Genomic DNA, 20,926 nt, shown 5'->3' with positions numbered 1-20,926 from the left:
ACTACACACCACTAAAAGACATCACAAAGCCGCATAAACGACTATTCTTGTTTAATATAGAAAATAAATATACTATGGAGGCACGTGATTCCAGTTCGAGCTGGTTGCCGAATCACGTGTTACCGTTCTCTCAGATTTCTCTGTTTATTGGCTTTGAAGAGTGTTAAACTAATATTATATTACTACTAGAATGTTGACTAGATTAATTTCATATTCAAATTGCCCCTAGGCAGACATATGCTCATGGAACTGCAGACGAGGTCGAGACGCTCTCAATTTCCCTAGTTGGGTCTCCGGCCGAATAGGTTAGATGACGCCAGCATCAGCCCACTCTCAATCTCAATCGATCCTGCAGAGCAAATATGTTGTACGTTCTGGACGACCGAGCGGAAGAGGAGACTCCGCAGTGTGGCAGAGGTCACAATGGGATCGGCATAGGAGGACCCCAAACGACCATTGTTGGATTCCAAAAATTCAAACACCGGCCACAGCAGATGTTCACCCCCTGTCGCCATCATGCTTCCTTTCATCTGATGTAACCAGTTGATTCCCTGGCAAGGTTGAAGAGGGCTGCCAAAAGTCTGGTGGCTTGCTGTTGATACCGCGCGCCAAAAGTCCGGGGCGGCAAGGCCATCTGTGATGGACGTGATCTGCAGAGGCTGGCTATCATTAAGACCCGTTGTGTCTCGGTGTCCATCCAGAGTTTGACTGGTGATCAGGCCTGCAACGAGATTCACGGGAGAGATGAAAATCCACGAGTTGGAGTCCTCTTCACTGTTATAAAGCCCACAGGACACAGCAGAGCCTACCACGCGCCAAACATAATCGCTCACATTTGCCATCCCGTTGTCCGTGGATCCGATTATCCACCCTGGCCGAATGATGTTTATGTGGATATGCTTGCAGACCGAGTCTCGTTGAAACTCTTTAATAGCCAGTTCCGACATGAATTTACTTTGACTATATCCATCGCAGGTGGAAAGTAACTTGGCCACGCTGCGATCATCATCCATCTCCGAGGAGCCGGGTAGGAGGGCCGAGACGTAAGTGAAAGCCACCGGATAGGCCAGCTGTGCCAGGGCACTTAAGAGGTTGATGGTGCTTTCTGTGTTGACCGACTTGAGTTTGTGGTAATCCTGACCCCAATGAACCCAGGCGCCGTTGTGAATCACAGTGTCGAACCCATCACCCGAGTAGTCAAGGCCGCAGAGGATCTTCCACCGACTTTCGGACAGCCCCAAAAAAGGCTGGGACAGACATCCTCGCCATGTCCGGACCCGGTTTCGATGCGACTCTCTCCACCAGCCTGCTCCATGAGCGGTTTGGACGACACGCCTAATTGCTATCTTGTCCGATTCAGCGCGAACAAGCACCGTGACCGACTGCACTCGGGGATCTTCCAGCAGTGCTTTTAAGATATGGGTTCCAAGAAAGCCGGTGCCGCCTGTTAACAGGACGCGGCCACGACGGTCGCTCCCGTTGGAACGTCCACCGAGACTGGAATTCTCCAATTTCCGCGAATGCGCGCAGATACCATGTATTCTCTCCCGTATCCTGTGATACTCCGACCAAAGATCCATTGTCAGCGGCGGCTCTTGCTCTAGACCTTGGGAGGCAGGCGGCATTGAAACCATGAGAGCCACATCGCGAACGGTTAAGCCGGATCGGAAGAGTGGTGCCATAGGCAAACGAACGTCGAAGCGGCTGGAGATGGCTACGGATATAGCCATCATGTCAATAGAGTCCAGGCCAATGCGAGACAGGGTAACATTCTTCCCCACCACGCGGTTTCTGTCCAGTTTCAAGCGCGAATGAAGAGCATCAGCCACCACTTCGGATACTATCCACGCAGTGGTTTCTGTGGATGCCAACGGGACATCACTTGCCTGGGCACCGGAACACCCGAAAGTCAGGAGTGCCTCGGGCGTTAGCGACGTGGCCGCGGCTCGAACCTGTCGTCGATCAGCCTTGCCAGAAACGGTGAGTGGCATTTGGCGGGCGAGGAGCCACAGCGAGGGGATCATGACTGCCGGCAGTGTGGCTGAGAGCTCCTGCTCAACTTGACTGATCATCTTCACGAACCGGGAACTGGGGGGAACAAATAGGAGCTCGTCATTGGTCTGAACCTGGGAGGTGGACGTGCTAAACATCCCCTCGTCCGACGTTTCAACCATTGCCACCAGCATATGATGGGTATCTCCAATTTCTTCTGTCCTCGGTTTAATGATGTCCGCCATAATCGTGGTGAACTGGGCTCCAAGGGCTTCCGTTAGGTGGTGCTCGACATCCATCAAGTTCAGGCGCTGGCCGCGCAATTTCACTTGGTGGTCTTTGCGACCAAGGAAGAGGCAAGTGCCATCGGGATTAATCCGCACCAGGTCTCCTGTCTTGTATAATCTCTCCCCAGAGGAATTCATCTCAGTGGACCATTCGGTTTGATCCAGGAACACAGAACTAGTCTTTTCCGGCTCGTTCAGATAGCCTCGGCCAACGATGCGTCCTTGGAGGACTAATTCTCCGATCGCCCCGATCGGCATCAAACGATTGTGATCGTACTGGTCCACCACCCACAGCGTACATCCCATTCCTGTCCCAATGTTGCGAGGGTCAACGGATCCACCGTGTATGGTGTGGACGGTTGCTCCCGTGCAGCATTCAGACGGCCCATAACCACACAATAACGTGACCGCGGGTGCCCATACTGCGACCTGCGACGGTAGCAACGTCTCTCCCACGGCGACTACGGTTCTCAAGCTGGGCACCTCGGCAGGCGTAATAAGCCGAAGCATGGATGGAGTGGCGCACATCCATTCGGCGCGGTACTGTCGAATGGCCGAGCCAATGCCCCCGGATAGCTCTTCGGTTGACGGGATGCACACGCAGCCGCCGCTAGACAAGGTAGTGAGAATCTCGACTGCAAAGGAGTCGAATGCATACGACGACAGTTGTAAGACACGCGTGCCTGCTCGGATGTAGAGCTTCTCACGCTGGGCAATCATGGCGGAGCAGTATGACCCGTGTTCAATCTCCACGCCTTTGGGGTTCCCGGTCGACCCGGAGGTAAACACGACATAGAGAAGATCGCTGTGACGGACAGTATCTAAAAGGTCTTCCTGCGGAGCGGATGGCTGGATTGCTTCTTCCCGTACCACCTGGTCGGAGAATAGTAGGATTTGAGGCCCAAAGCTCTCACAATACCCCCTGCATATGGCGGATGTTATGACCCACTGCGCCGCCACTGTCTTACATATGCTTTGATTTCTCTCCCAGGCTGAACTTTGATCCAGCAGGACAAATGCAGCCCCAGTCTTCATGACGGATAGCATGGCGATGACAACCCACTTGGTGCGTTCCAAGCAAATAGGAACAATGGTCCCTGGCCCAATGCCCATGTCCCGCAGACCGATTGCACCTGTATCAGAAAATCGCTGTACCTCATCATACGTGAAAGACCCATCCCAGGAGCAAACCCCCTGCTCTTGCGGGCGGATCTGGCACTGAAGTTTGACAAGGCCATGGATGGTGTAATCGACGCGCGAAGGAGGAGGTAGTTGCCACTCGCATAACTGAACCTGATCGGCTATGTCCAAACAATCGAGTTGCTCTAGTCGGGTGGACTGCGGCCCATTCAATTGGGACAGGATATGACTGAACTGACGAACGATGCGCTCCCCCTGGGCCGGGGGAACGATTCCATCGTCCAGCAGGAGCTCCAACTCCCAACTCTGGTCCATCTCACCGGGAGTACAGATCAAAACCATCGAATACCCCGGAACAAACCCGTCTGCTCCCGTCCGCTCTTGGACGGAGTCAAAAACCGCCGAATTTTGTGGATCCTTACGTGGCTGGATTACGACCAGGGTCTGGAACATACACGCCGTGGATGCTTCGGGACTGACGCGAGAAATGGAGTGCAATCCCGCATGCTCCCACTCGACTGTGGACTGCATGTTATCCTGAGTCGCTTGGAGTGCCTGGTCAATGCGCATAGATCGATCGATCGTGTGCCCAAATGGGATGGTGGCCAACGTCGGCCCCATGATGCCGTCCATCCCCGGATAAGATGATAGCCTTCCATTGCTAATGGTCCCATAAACCACGCCAGGAGACTGCGTATATAGAGAGATAAGGATGGCCCATGCCAAATGGACTTTGATCGCCGGGGTCACCTGAGGGCCAACAGCTTCTTCCCGGTCAGTTCCCTCCCTCCCTGGTGGTGGACTCTGCGGGGGTTGGTGACGATAGGGTAATCGAATTCGGAGTTGGGCAGCCCGGTTGGTTGTGAGGGCTTCGGGGAAGACGGCGGCGTTGAGGTTGTGACAGTACGAACGCCAAAACTCCTGTTCGCCGACAAGATCCCGACCTTGCAGGAAGCCTACGAATCCCGAAAACGGACGCGGAGGCAGCGACTCGCCTCGGTAGGCGGCCTCTACATCCTGCAGCATCATTTCCCACGACCAGCCATCATACACTGCATGATGAATAGTAACCACAAGTTGTGCTTTGGGCGTGGAAATGCTTTTCTCTGTACCGGAAGACGTTTCTGGTACTATGAGACCGACGACGACTAGAGGAGTGCCGGGGCCCATCTCCTTCGTCGCGTCACTTGTCAAATACTGTTCCTCGGATTTGTAGGATGGTATCGGGAGCTCATGATGATCCGTGACGACCTGGTACACCCCAATGGATGTTTGGACAATACGGGTTCGCAGTATGTCGCTGGATCGAATCAACGTGTTCCAGGCTCTGACCAACCGAAGCCGGTCGACCCCAGGAGAGAGCGTTAATGTAAATCGATCGATGTATGCCTGGCTGCCAACGGAGGTGCTGGAAAACAGACCCTCTTGGATTGGTGTGCATGGGTAGATGTCGCGAATCGACTCTTCCCTAATGCCGCATTGCTCTTGGGCTGCCTCCAGGACCTTAGCGCGATCATCGCTATTTTCCGGGAGCATAGAAAAAGGAGGCATAACAGTAGATCCCACGGCCAAAGGGATTGATTCGCACTTCTGAAGCTCCTCCGCCAGGTCTGCTAATTTCCGGTCGTGTTGCAAAAGATCCATGGCTTTTAGAGAGATTCCTGACTTTCGAGCGAGACTGACTAGTCTCACGGCGGCCAAAGAATCCCCGCCCATGTGCACAAAGGCGCTATTCATATCGATATCTCTCGCCTCTAACCGTAGAGTCTCCTGAACCAGAGATGCCACTTGATGTTCGGCCGCGGAGGTCGCGATTCTTTTGGCTTTCCCATTTGTCTTCGACTTGAGCAGTTTCATCATCTCAGATTCTGATCGCCCGGTGAACATGGCGGCGAGGTGTTTCCGGTCGACCTTGCTAGTAGCTGTCTTTGGTAGAGCCGAGAGCTCAATCACAAAGGCCGGTATCATATATCGCGGTAGACGGTGCCCCATCTCATCACGGATCGCATCTTCTCGCCCATAACGCTTCATTTCTACATGCGCACTGTCTTTGCACATCGAGGACACTTTCAATACATCGGCTTTCGTCGATCTCTCTGCCACAAAGGCGACAACAATGTCTTGCTGGTATGGGCCGGGCGAGGTCAAGACATCCACGGAAATATCCAAGCTTGTCTCCATCTGTCGCAGGGTAAATTCGATGTTTTCGATGTCTACTCGTTGGCCATTGATCTTCCTCACATTGTCTCTTCGGCCCAAGTATCGCATTGAGCCATCCCAGTTGAATTGGACCAAGTCGCTAGTCCTAAAGAAAGCACCGCGATGTGGAATGGAAAAAGTAGACCTCCAGCTGGGTGCTGAAACGAAGACTTCCTCGGTCTTCTCTGGCTGGTTGAAGTATCCGTGAGCAACAATGGGTCCCTCCACGAGAAGTTCCCCTATTCCTCCAATTGGGGTCAGGGTGTTCATGTCATTTGGGTTCACTATCCACCCAATGCAGCCGACTGGCCTGCCAATTGTGCCTTCCACCCAGCACCGAGGGTCCATTCGAGTTGACACACATATGCTCACTTCGGCCGGCCCAAAGCCGTTGTACAGCCGACTACCCCATGTTTGGACCAGGTCATTGCCAACCGCCTCTCCGCCAACAACAATTGTTTCCATAGTCGGGAATTGCTCAGGACCAAAAGTTCTGAGCATTGTGGGCGTGATGAACGCCCATGTCGTTCGATGTTTCGCAACGAAAGACGGAAGATCGTGCAGCCTTTCCTCTTCGGATGGGGTATACACCGTCCCTCCTCTCACCAGTGCATGGAATATTTCATAAATGGCCATATCAAATGCATAGGATGAGAATTGCAGGGATCTGGGTGGTTTATCGATCCCCGTGGCAAGGCCGTGGTGGTGCATTGTTGTGGCAATGGCCCGGTGACTTAATAGAACACCCTTGGGTTGACCCGTGCTACCAGACGTGAAGAGAACGCACGCAACATCTTCTTTATCGCCGCTTGGGAGCTGCCAGCTGGCCGATGGCCGAGGCAATGATCTCAGTGTTGCCTCTGAAACGACCATGCGATCGACGCCTTTTACGCGCGCCAACCGATCGTATTCGGTCTCCGAGGTCAGAACCACCGTGGACCCTGTCTGCTCCACTACTTTCGTAATATAAAGATTTGGGTGGCTCGCACATATCGATGTGCTCGCCGCTCCGGTTTTCAAGACGGCCAGTATACTGACGATAGCCCAGAGCGACTTTTGGAACAGGATGGGGACAATTGCTCCCCCACCAATACCGCGCTCGACCAAGGTCGCAGCCAGAATGGATGATAGCTCATCCAATTGTGCATATGTCAAACATCCTTCAGTGGTGACAGCCGCGGGTTCGTTAGGTCTTTCACGAGTCCTGGCTTGAAATGACTCATGCAGCCGACCTTCCGACACCATAATCTGACCTGAGTTCCACTGCATCAGGGTGTCCTTGTCTTGGACACTGATCATTTCGATATCCCGGAGACATCGAGTGCGATCCTGCCGCATGAGCTGTTGTACAATGCTTTGGTATTGGGATAGAAATCGTTGCGCCTGTTCATCCATGCATTTCGTTAAGTCATAGTATACATGGACATCTATGGTTGCGTCCGTCTGCCACCATACCAATCGAAGGGCTTCCTGCGAGTGGAGTCGGAAGTTCCCACGTGTCTTTGGATGGCAGTCCATGATGTCCAGTGTCACATGGGATGCGTATTGGTCGTTCCCTGTCGCGTGGGCTTCTGATTTGACGGGATCGGTGGGAAATGTGAGAAATTCTGCTGCCTGCTCTAGGGCTGACTTAATCGAGGATGCTGGCTGCGACTCGAATGGGATCTGCGCCACGAATTTCTCGTTATCACAAATCGAGAGGAGCAACGTTTCAGATCGGCTGTATTCTTTCAATAGGATAGCCCATGCCAGTACCAAGAGCGGAACTGCCTGCTTTGAACACTCCCTTCCATGGCCATCCAGCACAGACCGAATCTGCCGAATGTCGTAGTCCTGTGTTTCCTGACTGGTCAAGTCTCTTGGTTGTGGAAACAAGCAATCTCCCGAGACTTTCAATCCTCCTTCCACGTTTTCCTCCGCGGTTGAGCCCACGAAGGAGTTGAGAAGAAGCTCGGGCACTTGGTATACCCCGACCATATTCAAATGAGTGACCTAGCGAATGACAATACAAATTGTGAGTACAATAAGTTATATGGTGGGCATAAGGATCTGTCTTATTGCTGCTCAATAACAGAAGGTTGCTTTAACTCTCCAGATTGATTGTCTGACAGCTTCAGCCAGCCATATCTTTGCCATGCCTTTTTCGCGATCTACAAATTCGTGCGCCTCCACTCCTGCACGTACAACACCATTAGAATGCCCATAGTCCCGTACCCTTGCTTTGAGCCGCCCTTGCTGTCCGCAAATACCTACCATTTAAGCTCTGCCAATCATTCCCACGCCAAGACAAACGAAAACACCGTAGCACTGGATAAAAGCAAAGAGCTGCTGTCATCCTATGACGACTCGTGCTTATACAGGCGTGGACTATTCTAGACTTCTATGCTAGACTATATAGGAGCAAGCAGGGTCATCGGGGCCCAAGAACCTTTCGGTAGCAAGTGAGTACTGACTATGAAGTATAAAATGCCAAATATCATTCTCTTATTGCCATAGGGATGCTCCCCGTAGCCTGAGTCCGAAGAAAACAGTGCTAAATAATATTGCAAGGGCCAGCACGGTCTAATACATCTGATGTAACCTTGGAAGTGCCCTGTCTTGTGTTATATCATTTTTAGGACAATAGTATTCATCTCTTTTAGAAAAGAATCACATATTAATTCCATTTCTTTCGTCTTCTTTTAATATATAATACACATGCCATAATAAAGCCGAGATATTGGATCATATAACACGTACCATCGTCTGCATACATGTGTATCGTTGGGTTTATATACATTCCTTGCAACCAAGAATAGTGTTAACATTGGCCAGTTGAGACCGGTGTATCCTTTCAATGACACCGTATGCGTTTTCCCATACAGAGTACATTGTTACCTTTTCATTTTACGTATTTTTAAGCTGAAAAATTTAAATATAGAGAGATATAGATGAGCTCGGGATCGTCGTGTAGATCCCGTCGGGCTAGCCATCATAGCTATGTACATATGTAGGTACACCGTACATAGTATAATATATCCACTCTGAAAATGCTAAAAAAAGTTTAAATAGTTGAATAGTAATTCTCTATTGGAATTTATTCATATAGGACAGCTTGTTTCTAGCGTTAGAATTTACATATAACATCTTAACCTAGAATCTGCCTAAGTTATGGTTCCGAGCTGTATCATTCGCGAGTTTCTGAATAAAGTCACGGATGATCGCCAACAAGGGGGCCCGAGCGGCCTGGCAGCTTCCAAGTTTTCTTATCAAAAATGAAAACTTCCGCTGTAAGGGGAGGATCCATTCCAGATACAGTGATTTAAAGATAGGGAGTAGTACCCCATATAACTTCACCCAGACCGCCATTTTGCTTTGCCTTAATTAGCTCGCATACCAAGACGTATAGGGTATGGATGCCACACCCTGAGTATCACTGAGAACAACGGATTGCTCCCTGAAGATTACTATCCCTTGCTTCCGATCATCAATAACTTAGTTTAACCATGTGTTCACAAATGACCTTAATTGATTCATCCATTTGAGTGGGACCATTCAGCCGAAGGAATCGTTACATGCTGAAATATACCATTCAAGGGACATTATCACCAATGCACGGCCTACGGAGTAGACAGCCTTGGTGTCAATTCCAAATGACTTATAACTATGTCACATCTCTGCAGTAGTGCATTGAGGCTTGCAGACTTAATTTCCATGTCACGGGGCAGGCTAGTCCTGCTGCTGAGGGATTTTCTTGTTTATTGATTCGAGTTGGTCTGTTCTTTGCCATCTATCACACTCATTGCATGCATGCTAGGCCCTGTATCTTGATATTCTCTGCCCGATGTAGAAATAAAACCCTAATCCCCACTTTATTCCATCTTCTATGGCCAGTGGAAGTACAAAAGGGGCTGCACTGCGTTCAAATACCGCCACATAGACTCAATGAGCAAGCCCGCCACAATTCCTTGGACTTTCTGAAGTCGCCTTCTTGTTTGATCTTTTTATCCAGTAATTGAAAAAAAAAAGAAAATGACGAGACAGAAAAGGGTAATAGCGGTTATTGGGGCGACTGGTGAGTCGGCCGATCCCAACTTCCATACTATATTCTCATACTAGTCAGGAAACCAGGGTGGCTCTGTTGCTCGTTCGCTATTGGATAATGAAGCCTTTGAAGTGCGATGTATCACCAGGGATGCGTCGTCGCCCCAGGCAGAGGCTCTCACATCCCTCGGCGCCAAAGTGATCCAGGCTGACGCTGCACAACGCCCAGAGCTGGAGAAGGCACTTTCAGGATGCTATGGGCTGTTTGTGAACTACAGTGTCTATGTAAGCTTGACAATGTCTCATTCTCCCCCACCCAGTTTATTTGCCATCGCGCTAATCTCACCGTTCCTCTCGTCAATAGGGCGCTGATATTGGCGAGGCAGAACGCCTGGGGAGAGAGATATTTCTTGCAGCGGCCGCAGCGGGGATCAAACAAGTTGTCTTCAGTTCTGAGCCTCATCCAGAGAAGCTCACGAGTGGCAGAGTTCCACTCGATTACTTGGATGGTAGGACATCCCGAGTTCTCCTGTCTATACCCAACCTTTCTGACACTGTCTCTTGTTTCTTTCTCTCAGTCAAGGCACGAGTGTATGAATGGGTCTACCAGACCCAGAACTTCGACTCTTTCACACCGATCATGCCCGGCTGGTTCATGGAAAACATGCAGGACTCCCTTATGCAAACTCTACTCGACGGATTCCCCGCCAAAAAGGACAACGATGGATACTTGACATGTCGCTCGCCTTTATGGGGTGGCAATGAAGATGTCCCCTGGATCAGTATAGGAGATGACTTTGGGGACATGGTGCACGGTATCTTCCTCGATCCAATTCGATGGAATCATCGGCCTGTCCAGGCGGTTGCGGATCCGATGTCATTTGGCGAGATGACTCGCATTTTCTCACTTGGTATGTTCCATCAAGATCCTAAGCCCTATGCAAGACTGAGGCATTGTGAGCTCACCTCCCACTTAGTCACGGGCCAAAAGACACGATATATTCCATGTGATCTCTCCGAGGTGGTGTTCGGGGTTAAATATGACAATCTAAAAAATCAGGATCCAGCCGCCTTGTTTAGATATGCTCAGCTACGACATGGTGAGTATTATGGAAATGGGCCTACTGAGAACCGAACCGCCAGTCAACTCAAGAAAGCTGCTTTCAAGGCCAAAGGGGGAAAGGGGCGAGAAACCCTTCTCACACTGCAAGAGTATCTTGAGCGAGAATTTACCTGAGAAAGGACTAGCATGCCGATTCAACGAGGAAGTCTTGGCAGTAGTACCTTGTAGATGGGAGGAGCACAGTCTATTGAAACAATTCAACTCCTTATCAAATCTTTGATACCTCAAAGCCAGGTAGAGGGAGAAAATACGTATTTATAACACGGAGCCCGCGCTGATAGGTCAAACTGGTCCTTCTTATAGAACCGGAAGGAATTCTATCCGATAATGCGGCTTGTCTCCTAATTATCACCGGCCTTGTATACCACGAAACGTGGTCCTATCTGGTCTCTTTTCCCCTTTCTATAGTGCGTGAGATATAAGCGATTTCATTTGGATTGAACAAGCCAAAACGCCCAGCGGATGGGCATCTATGGTTCTTATTGATATATAACCACCCCGAATACAGAGTCTATATTAAGTCTGGTGGCACGGAAGTAACTTTGGTTGAGATAATTTCCCTCCACGTTCCATTCTGTTATGATTGGTTTCCTATGCAAAAGCTCAAGAGTTCTATCATTTCTCATGACGTGGGATGTGGAATGAGATGGTGCTTCAAGTTTTGACCACGGCTTCCAGAAGCGTCGTATTACGGCCACCATTATTGTTTGGCGATGCCCAAATGTTTACAAGCTTCAACTGGGCCGAATCCAACAGAGCTCGCCATCCCGATGCAGATCGCTCTGGGGCGGAGAAGAGAGTCATCATAGCCCAGTCATCTCGAGCCTGTTCAGGTGAGAGGTCCGCAGGATTGTCGGAAAGAACCCAGTCATGGATGAGCAGAACCGAATCCTGATCCATGGCCGCTCGAATATTTTCCAGGATCTGACGAGATTGGACCTCAGGCCAATTGTGCAGTACCCTGCCCAAAAAGTAAACATGGGCGTGCTCGACTGGCTGCTTATTGAAAAAGCTATACTCCATGCGTTCCAAAGAACGATGAGTCCCGGTTTCCAACTCGGCGCCGTGGCTTTTGACATATTCTGGGCCGTCCTGTACAACGAATCGACACGGGATGTGGGAAAATCGACTCATCACTGCTTTGGCCTCATGTCCATGGCCTCCTCCCACATCGACGAAAGTCAGAGACTTCTTGTCCTTCTGAGACTTTTCATATAGCTCCTGGAATTTAAACTCCATTGGAAACCACTGAGCCCACTGTGCGGGAGTTCCATCTCCCGCAGTAGCCTCCATGAAACGGTTAAATGCGTCCTGTAGGAGGGGCTGGGATGGAAGCCATTCAAAGAAGGGCAATGATGTCCCAAATGTGTGCTGAAAAATACCACGATTGGCATTAGTTGGGTTATGGTACCCGTTGCTTTCGAAGAAAGAAAGCGTGTTTGCCGACATTTTCAGTGCGACATCTCTAAAACAGGGGTCAGGTCTTCATAGGAGGTCGACCGTGAATCAGGATCTCTCAGACTTACAGTGTCATTATAATACCATCCTGGACCATCGCACCCTTTTTGAGAGATTTGCTGGATTCGTTTAATTCATACTTTCCCTCTTTGGTGATATCAAGAAGACCCAGGCCAACCAAAGCCCTCAAAACACGCGCTTGAATCTCACTTCAGTATTCCACTAGAAATGGGAAGCAAACTGCTCGTTAAAACTTACAGGCTAATGCAGGATCACACCCACTCTGATCAGCTACATCGCATGGCCCGAAGATGGGTTCAGGTCCATCAAAAACCCCCAATTGAATGGCCATTCTGGCAATCACCAAGTCTTGGATCTATTTTACTGTTAATAAACCTACTCATTCTTCCATTCAAGTGTGTATAGTAATGGTTCAGAAATATTTCATACCTGGAAGGCTTGGTTCAAGAGTCTGTCCGCAGGGTCCTCTAAGACTTTGTTAAGCGAGGCACAGGCTTGACGAAGCTGGGCGACGTCTTCCTTTTTGGTACTAGGATCATTGATAATGTCCCTGGCCTCATTGATGGCAGAGACTAGGTGTGAAGGGAGCATGGCTAGTGATAGCTGACAAGCAATGTCCAAGAACGAGTTTGAGATTGCAATTTCATGAGATATATATTTGCGATGCTGTAAACAATTGATATATCAACGAGCTCTTGGTCATGTGCCCCTGCCTTCGACTACAACATTGCTACTCCGTAATCTACACCGCTTGATCGTGCGAATTTGACAAAAGGGAATATGTGGTTATGCCTACAGATAGATCATGTGGATGATATGTACTACCTACTCCGGAAACCTCAAAGAATATGGTCATTATGCATGGTGTGGCTAGCGTACATGCTCAATTGTGGGCGAGACATTATTAGGATTCAGATCCCTTTCCACACCTCAGCCAGCCCCACGGAATACTTAGAAAATGACAGAGCTTTAGAGAGTACTCCTATGCCGAACACATCTGTTATTGAGGCAAGGGGCTACCCGTGTAGAAACACTATTTATCTACATGTAGAAAGGCCGGTGTGACGCATTCCAGAGGAAATACCGCGGATTGTACCAACTTTGTAGTGGATATTAATCATTTGCATACTTCTGTGAAGTATATTGCATATAGAGTACTACCTACGGAGTATATCATGTTCGTTTTGGTAAATCTGATCATGTACTTGTGGGTAGGACGGAATTGAGATATACCTTACTCCAGATCTGTCACATTCCACTCTCGAAAATCAAAAGAAATTGCATAGAACGTCCACGCAAGGTTTTTATGCGGCGGTGAATCATAGAACCCCATTGACGTTATCCGTAGAGGTTAGCAAGTGCGATGACAAGTCCTCCTTATGGGAAGGGTTACAGCATTTATTGAGCAGTATCCTGCTTTCTTTTTATCACAGAAAGCGGACAAACCTACAGAGTACGAAAATGCTGAATAGGGTCTTGTATCCAAGTGGACACTATGATGTGTGGACTACTACTGTCGCAATTGGTATCACAGTAAGGCCACGCACGAGCAGAGTTAACCTTTAATATACTAACAAACCACATTTAGATAGCCTTGGCGTGGGCATGCGCTTTGTTACTGTTTTACACACAATTCGATTTGCTAGCAAGCTACCCGGGGCCAAAGGTTGCACGCTTCACTCGACTTTGGTATGCGATACATCTGTTTCGGGGAACATTGCTTGAAGAGCTCTTAAAAGCTCATGAGAAATACGGCTATGTGGTTCGGATTGCGCCGGATGAGCTATCATATATTTGTCCTGAAGCATGGGACGACATATATGGAAGCAAAGTCGTTCCGGAAATGACTAGGGACCCCCGATTCATGCAGGACGTCGGCGGGCAAGGGCAATCATTACTGCACGTCACCCACGAGCGCCATCGTGCGATGCGCAAGAAGCTGGCACATGGATTCTCAGCCAAGTCTCTCCGGGATACGGAATCCCTCCGAACATCCTATGTGGACTCCCTCATCCAACGACTTTCTGAAAATTCTCAAAATGGGGAAGTGTTGGATCTTGTCAAGTGGTACTCGGTACGTGTGATCACCATTCTATTCTACAGGAGAATTCTAAATCTAATTTTGATGTTTTATTATCACGAGCAGTTTTTGTCCTACGATATCCAAAGTGATTTGGCATTCGGGAAGAGCTTCGATTGTCTTAAGACGTCAAGCTTTCACCCATGGATGCAGTTAATAGCGGAATTTGACAAGATAGACCCTTTCTTCAGAGCGATCACGCATTTTCCATGGGCTCTGAAGTTAATGCAATATCTGACGCCGCGATATGTGGTGGATATGGAAGCCAAGCTATCAGCAATGTCGATGGAAAAGGCCAAGGGGCGAATGGCGAGACCCGTTGGACGGCCTGACTTCCTGGAGCACTTTATGCAGACTACAGATGCCCTGAGCGAGGCTGATGTTTGTGCCAATGCCGTGGCAATGATCGGAGCAGGAGGTGACACGACAGCGACTTTGCTCAGCGGAACGACCTTTTTCCTACTTCAAAATCCCCAATTGCTAACTAAATTGTCTCTGCAACTCCGTCAGTGTTTTAAATCAGAGAGCGAGATAGATCAGGCTGCCGCAGATGGGAATTCGCTACTACAGGCCTGTGTCCTGGAGACACTGCGTGTATACCCTCCGGCTGCTGTTGGATTTACTCGAGTGGTGCCCAAGTCAGGCGCAACAATTGCAGGAAGATTTGTCCCTGAAGGGGTGAGTGAGCCCAATTGAGCCCCATCGCATCTGGCAAGATTAGTTGCTAATTAATCTGCGGGATAGACCACGGTTTGCATACCACAATATGTAGCCTATCATTCAGCAGATAACTTTTCAAGTCCTGATGAGTTCTGCCCCGAACGCTGGCTTGAACCAAGCAATTTTGAGCATGACAAGAAAAGCATATTTCGGCCATTTGCATGTGGTCCTTATGGATGCCTTGGAGAGAGGTACCATGACCCCCGATCTAGCTATTCCAGCTCCATGCTAACTCTCCCCAGACTGGCACTTTCCAATGTCCATCTTGTTCTATCAAAGCTCTTATGGAGATTTGATCTTTCGCTAGAGCCTGGCTGTGAGAATTGGGAACGGCAAGCAGTGCATATCACTTGGGTGAAAAAGCCGCTCCCTGTTTTCCTTAGGCAGCGATCTGATTTGATCAAATAACTCAATGTCTGTTGGATGATCCCATCTCTCATTGATTGTTTGCCAGACATCAGGGTATATGTACCTTACTTTCTCTTAGATTGAATGTCAGAGATTTCTTCTTGTTCTTCCCTCTCTCCCATAGTAACCACAACAATATCAAGCATTGAAATATCATCCATGCGTTTATATTCAGTTTTCCGTATATTTAAACAGACAGACAGTGAAATCTGCTATAGATTACAGGTCCTATTAGCCGCGCGTGTTTTGGATGTCTTGGGCTTCCGCTTTCACAAAGAGGATTTTAAAAGCAGTATATTAAGAATGAGAAGGGGAAAGAGAGCTGGGAGCAACAGCCGAAAAACAGGCCAAAAGCATCGTATAATATTATCTCAAAGGTTTCGACATAGTCAAGGCATTTCTACTCTGCAGCAATAGGGGCGGAGTCTGTAGAGGCTATCTTTACTGTTGACTTGCCTTCCTCCTCTACAATCCCGTGTCGGCCATCATTTGGAATATTGGCTGGCACATACGTGCTGCCAGCAACAACGGCCTCGGCCGCCTTTTCAAACTCCTCGTATGTGGACTTCTGGCAGTCATGATCAAAGATCCACATCGCGCGAGCAATCAAGGTAGGTAATTTATCCTGTTGTTTGGCATCCCAATTTGCCCCATGAAGAGACTCCAACATTTTCGCACTCCCCTCCCCAATCAAGGAGACTCGCTGATATCTGTGTACGACGGTGAGTGAACTGTTCTGCAAAAGTCATGGGAAGAAAAGAGGGCCAATATTCGCTCACCTTAGCTTTTCCATGACCGAAAGAGCAAGTGGAACCTGCTTCTTTCCAGCTAGCTCTAAACAAATGGCAATGACTGCACCGTCCTCAATACTCTGACTCGCACCCTGACCAGATGTGGGAATAAAGGCATGTGCGGCGTCTCCGATGACAACCATGCGACCTTTTTCTGACACCCACCGAGACAAGGGGTCGACCGCCATGACTAGGTGATCCCAGCAGGTATTGTTCGGTGTGCATTTAATCACTGCCCCGACTTTGTCCTTTGCGGGCCAATCCTCAATCAATGCTAGTGCCTTTGTCACGTCGGAAGGTTGGAGCCATGACTTGGATACGCCGTCAGAGCTCTGGAGAGAATGGCAATCAGAGGGTCAGCATGATTCACAGACTCGGTTTCCTGAATGAGGAAGTGAATACGTACACGATGTAAGCACCCCCAGTACACGTCTTTACCGTGTCTTCCAGTGCCCATGATGACTGCAATGTCTTTGCCAATGAAGTGATTTAACTGATCAGCTTTGTCTGTACCCTCGAGAATCCACTGGGCGTCCGGTTGATTGTCTAAAACCTCAGCCGGATAGCCCGCGCGATATGTGGCAGCGCCACTCCTGTTGAGTGGCCTATCATCCCCGGTGATGATTGGTCGTGCTTTACTGTGAATGCCATCGCTAGCAATTACACAGTCTGCTGACAACCGTTCGTCATTCGCAATGACTCCTGCCTCGTGGTCGTCTTCCCAGTATCCCGATACTGATATTCCAAAGCGAAGATCGATGCCCAGACTTTTTCCATACTCGTACAGGGTGCAGACTGTCGTTGAACGGTTTAGTACTAGTCCCTCGCCCTCTTTGTACCCGCTCATGTCTTTGCGAAGCTTGATGTTGGCTGCTTCATCCCAAACAGTGATGCTAGCAACGTCGCAACGGACGGAGTCCAGGTAAGTAGAAACAGATCCATTGTCCCACTTCTGGATTACATTTGCTCCGTTACTAGAGATGCTGAAGATGTCGCCTGCCTTGCTGTCAGACCCATGTCCCTGGATTTTCCTGGAAGCAAAAATCACCTACCCAGGTGCGTTGGTTTGGGGGTTTTCTCCAGCCCAATCACGCTGTGACCTTTGCGGTGGCATTCGATCGCAGCAGTGAGTCCGGCAAGACCCAGTCCCACGATAATGACTTTAATACCGGATGAACCTGGTGGTGCGATGTCATTTGGAGCGGAATGGGTGACAGTCATTGTGTAAGGGCTCACACTTCACTTTAGTGGATTGGGACAGTTTGCAGAGGTGAATGCGTCTGGGCTCTCTTGACTCTAGGCTTATTATTTAGTCGATAGTCTCAATTACGTGTGATGCACCGGTTACGACGACGTGCATACTAGAGAGTTCAGGTATGGTTAAAGAACCCAGCCCATGATTGGTAGTCGTCAGCGCTGGAATCCCATTATCCGCCCATTTTAGGACTCCACTCCTCTGCAGCATCTGTACTATATATTGTAACTACATATCGACTCCCGTGGTATTCTACATTCTTCACCGCTACTCTTCCACCCGGGCATGCATGACTATGTGGCATCTGACTGGAGACCTTGCATCCTCTCGCTCAACGTATACTTCCAGCCGTAAGAGAACAATAGTGCCGACCAGTACAATGCAAGGATGCTTCTTGGGTACATTGTATTTGATGTAGCAAAACCTTAATACAGCGCAATGGTTGGTAATCCACTTGGCTAGGATGGCAGCTGTAGACCATGGAGTCGAATGGATGGTAATGCCACCTAGACCTCCGCAAAGCCCCCAAAGCCCAAAGCCCAAAGCCCATCATAGTCCGAAAAACGGGACTTTTTTAATTACCTTATGTTTAGATCCCGTTTTTAGCCCTTAGATTAGGGTAATATTTAATTATTTAAATTAATACGCTATTAATAATTAGCTAGACTTGTATATTACGTTTAAACACGCGAAAAAACGCGTTGTTTAGCTAAGTCTTAAATTATAACTAGAGGTTCACGTAGAAAGTGCTGATACTCCCGTATGAATGCTAACTAGATATATAACTATCTATTAAAACTTCAATATTAACCATTTTTTCAACATCCACTAGTCGGATTTTATTCAAAATTAGAATATACACTATAGCTATTTTAATTCCAAGTTCTAATTTTAAACTCCATATAACTAGTAGAAGGGTCAGAATACAGCGATTACAAGACACTAGTTGAACCCCCTGAATGGGCTTTGATGGGGGCCCATTGGGCCCCCATCAAAGCCCACTGGGTTGGGTTGGGCTTCGAAGCTTAGGCCCAGTTACAGGCTTTGCAAAGCCTGGCGTCCATTTTTGAACTCTCCAGGCTGTGGGCAATAATTGGGACAAGCGCACCTTCATTGGTAAGTCTCATTTACACCGCATATTAGAAAAGGTAAGCCTTGTGATGATCTGGATTTCTTGATATACGGGCAGTATTCATAATTTTATGCCTCTCAGAGGATGAGCACTTTTTGTGCAGCTTTCCACGATGTGTCGATGTATGCCATACTAACTACTCCCAGAGATCCTTCAGCACGTTGACTTTCAAATCAGATGTTGCACGGGCAACAATACGGTCGGCCCATTGTATCCCATTTCGTGACTGGCCATCGTCCGCCAGTTCAAGTGCAAAATGACTAAATATATAGGCGAGAACGGCGTATAACTCCATGTAAGCCACGCTTTATTCCCATTGTCAGCAGTACTCTCCCATAAAGTCCTAGTAATCAACCTGTCAACGTACCTCATTCCAATACAGCGACGAGAACCCTTCCCAAAAGGAACACTGTATCTTTCTAACTCCTCTCCACCACGTATCCAGCGATCGGGGTCGAACTTCTCTGGCTCGGGAAAGATGGTTGGATCCATATGGATGACAGGGTGGGCGGTAGAGACGCTGGTCTGCATAGTTAATTGTCAGTAAAACTCCCCGAGCATAAGCTATAGCAGGCCTGTTGCGGACTTACACCTCCGGGTAGGAAGAATGAGCCAATTTGAACGCCCTCCTTTGGGACTACACGAGGAAGATAGCCGGGAACGGGGTCAGCCATCCTCATTGTTTCTCGGATGACCCCTCCGAGGTAAGGCAGATTTTGAATCGACTTTGGGTCGAAGACATCGCGGATCGCCACCTTGGCTCTATCCAGTTCAGCTTGGACCTTGGCCAATACGGATGGGGAATTTAGGATATTGAAAGTGGCCCAGGATAGAGTATAGGCAGTTGTGTGAATGCCTGCGGTCATGAAGTTAAAGGCACCATCGAAGACCTCTGCCACGTTCGGTAGCGAGTCTTTGCGACTGTCAATTTCCAAGTACAGATCGAAATATGACTTCCTGGCTGGGACATTGCCGGATAGCTTTCTGTGTTGTGCCTCTACCAACCGGTCATCACAGAACTACCCCGTTGATATCAGCTGTGCCCAACGGAGATATGATTCCTTGGATTTGAACGTACCTGTCTGAACCTGATAATTTCCGGACTTAACTTGTGACCTACAGACGATGGGAGAGCTTTCATGATCGTCTTGATGGCCGGAAACTCCATCACTACCGAGGTTAGATTGAAAAGTCATAAATGAAGCGACGAATTGACATACTGAGCCAGGTCATCGTCCCCAGATTGTCGATTTCATTCAGCAGAGGGTGGCCTTCATCGCCGGAGTCGATGAAATCGTAGCTATGCGCGAACATCAGATCGCATACGACATCGCCCTTGGATATGAAGTTAGCATGAATGACATTTAAGGTTAACGTCAGACAACAAGTCTTACAATGAGCTCGCTGTAAATCTTTTGTATATCGACTGATTGATCTTTCGCGGCTGCTGTCTGAAGATGACTGGCAGCCTTATTCAAGGTCTCTAGAAGCCGGGGCTTCAAATCCAGCGTTGTTTGCGCGGAGAATAGTGAGCTCAGGTAGCTACGATGCTTCCGGTGCACTGCCGGGTCAGTTAGAGAGGCCAGTGCTCCATCAGCCCCAAGCGACTGATAGAATTCGGGTTCTTTGTAAAAGGGCGCTCCTGCACGGAATACACTATTGCAGGATCGTCAACATATAGCTAGTTGTCATGATCGGGATAGTTCGTACGTCTCATAGAACTTCACATCATTGACATGCACTCGGTTGGGCCCAACGCGAATTACAGGTGAGTCTGTGATCGCATGTCAGATGTTATGTTGTGAATTGGAACAACCACAGCGAAGTGAAGTGCTTTTTACCATATTTTTCATGTAACTCGGAAAATCGTTTACTGTATGTGCCATCTTTAACGTAATTGTAATAAAACCCATATAGGGAGGTGATAGCGGCGAGTCTTGGGCCTGGCACGGACGAGATTGGGTGAAGGTAAAGACGGTCGAATACCTTCCACAGAAGTGAAACAACGTAAACGATTAAGAAGCCAAAGAGAAGCTCCTGCCAATGGGAAAATAACAGGAAAGTCCACTTCGTTCCCTCTACCGACGTGATAGTAGATATGTCAACCATTTTGAATTGCACAGCCACTTGAAGCTAAGCCACTCTGAAGGCAATAAGAAATGAAGTGACAAAGCGAAAAGAAAGCACTGAATGGATAGTCAATATACCAATCCTCATCACCCGAAGAAACCAGGAATTAAGCCTTGAGAATGGGAGAGGCAGTGGGATAGAATAACATCAAACCGCTTGAACAGTTG

General features: G+C 48.7%; 6 protein-coding genes across 6 annotated transcripts; 2 read left to right on the top strand and 4 right to left on the bottom strand.

Annotated features, from left to right (window-relative positions):
• Positions 1 to 281: 281 nt before the first annotated feature.
• On the bottom strand, positions 282 to 7,595 carry N7517_000423 (Male sterility NAD-binding; the record flags this gene model as incomplete). The annotated part of the gene is made up of 1 exon (XM_056718153.1): positions 282 to 7,595. The coding sequence occupies one exon, from the start codon at positions 7,593 to 7,595 to the stop codon at positions 282 to 284; it is 7,314 nt and encodes a 2,437-aa protein (XP_056582288.1).
• A 2,034-nt stretch (positions 7,596 to 9,629) lies between these two features.
• On the top strand, positions 9,630 to 10,878 carry N7517_000422 (NmrA/HSCARG family protein; the record flags this gene model as incomplete). The annotated part of the gene is made up of 5 exons (XM_056718152.1): positions 9,630 to 9,672; positions 9,721 to 9,926; positions 10,006 to 10,150; positions 10,220 to 10,552; positions 10,619 to 10,878. The coding sequence occupies 5 exons, from the start codon at positions 9,630 to 9,632 to the stop codon at positions 10,876 to 10,878; spliced, it is 987 nt and encodes a 328-aa protein (XP_056582287.1).
• Positions 10,879 to 11,418: 540 nt separating this feature from the next.
• N7517_000421 (Winged helix-turn-helix transcription repressor DNA-binding) lies at positions 11,419 to 12,834 on the bottom strand (the record flags this gene model as incomplete). The annotated part of the gene is made up of 4 exons (XM_056718151.1): positions 11,419 to 12,229; positions 12,291 to 12,420; positions 12,481 to 12,598; positions 12,673 to 12,834. The coding sequence occupies 4 exons, from the start codon at positions 12,832 to 12,834 to the stop codon at positions 11,419 to 11,421; spliced, it is 1,221 nt and encodes a 406-aa protein (XP_056582286.1).
• An 870-nt stretch (positions 12,835 to 13,704) lies between these two features.
• Positions 13,705 to 15,275, top strand: N7517_000420 (Cytochrome P450; the record flags this gene model as incomplete). The annotated part of the gene is made up of 4 exons (XM_056718150.1): positions 13,705 to 13,776; positions 13,832 to 14,317; positions 14,390 to 15,001; positions 15,111 to 15,275. The coding sequence occupies 4 exons, from the start codon at positions 13,705 to 13,707 to the stop codon at positions 15,273 to 15,275; spliced, it is 1,335 nt and encodes a 444-aa protein (XP_056582285.1).
• Positions 15,276 to 15,851: 576 nt separating this feature from the next.
• N7517_000419 (FAD-dependent oxidoreductase) lies at positions 15,852 to 17,463 on the bottom strand (the record flags this gene model as incomplete). The annotated part of the gene is made up of 4 exons (XM_056718149.1): positions 15,852 to 16,182; positions 16,231 to 16,574; positions 16,649 to 17,238; positions 17,295 to 17,463. The coding sequence occupies 4 exons, from the start codon at positions 17,461 to 17,463 to the stop codon at positions 15,852 to 15,854; spliced, it is 1,434 nt and encodes a 477-aa protein (XP_056582284.1).
• Positions 17,464 to 18,765: 1,302 nt separating this feature from the next.
• On the bottom strand, positions 18,766 to 20,738 carry N7517_000418 (cytochrome P450; the record flags this gene model as incomplete). The annotated part of the gene is made up of 8 exons (XM_056718148.1): positions 18,766 to 18,934; positions 18,997 to 19,154; positions 19,220 to 19,648; positions 19,708 to 19,799; positions 19,850 to 19,964; positions 20,024 to 20,285; positions 20,340 to 20,403; positions 20,471 to 20,738. The coding sequence occupies 8 exons, from the start codon at positions 20,736 to 20,738 to the stop codon at positions 18,766 to 18,768; spliced, it is 1,557 nt and encodes a 518-aa protein (XP_056582283.1).
• Between the last annotated feature and the right edge of the window lie 188 nt (positions 20,739 to 20,926).

The sequence above is a fragment of the Penicillium concentricum genome (assembly GCF_028827145.1).
Source record: "Penicillium concentricum strain IBT 3081 chromosome Unknown utg000001l_segment0_segment0, whole genome shotgun sequence".
Classification (NCBI taxonomy): Eukaryota; Fungi; Ascomycota; class Eurotiomycetes; order Eurotiales; family Aspergillaceae; genus Penicillium; species Penicillium concentricum.
Note: the sequence above shows the minus strand (reverse complement) of the source record. Positions and strands in the feature narration are given on the sequence as shown.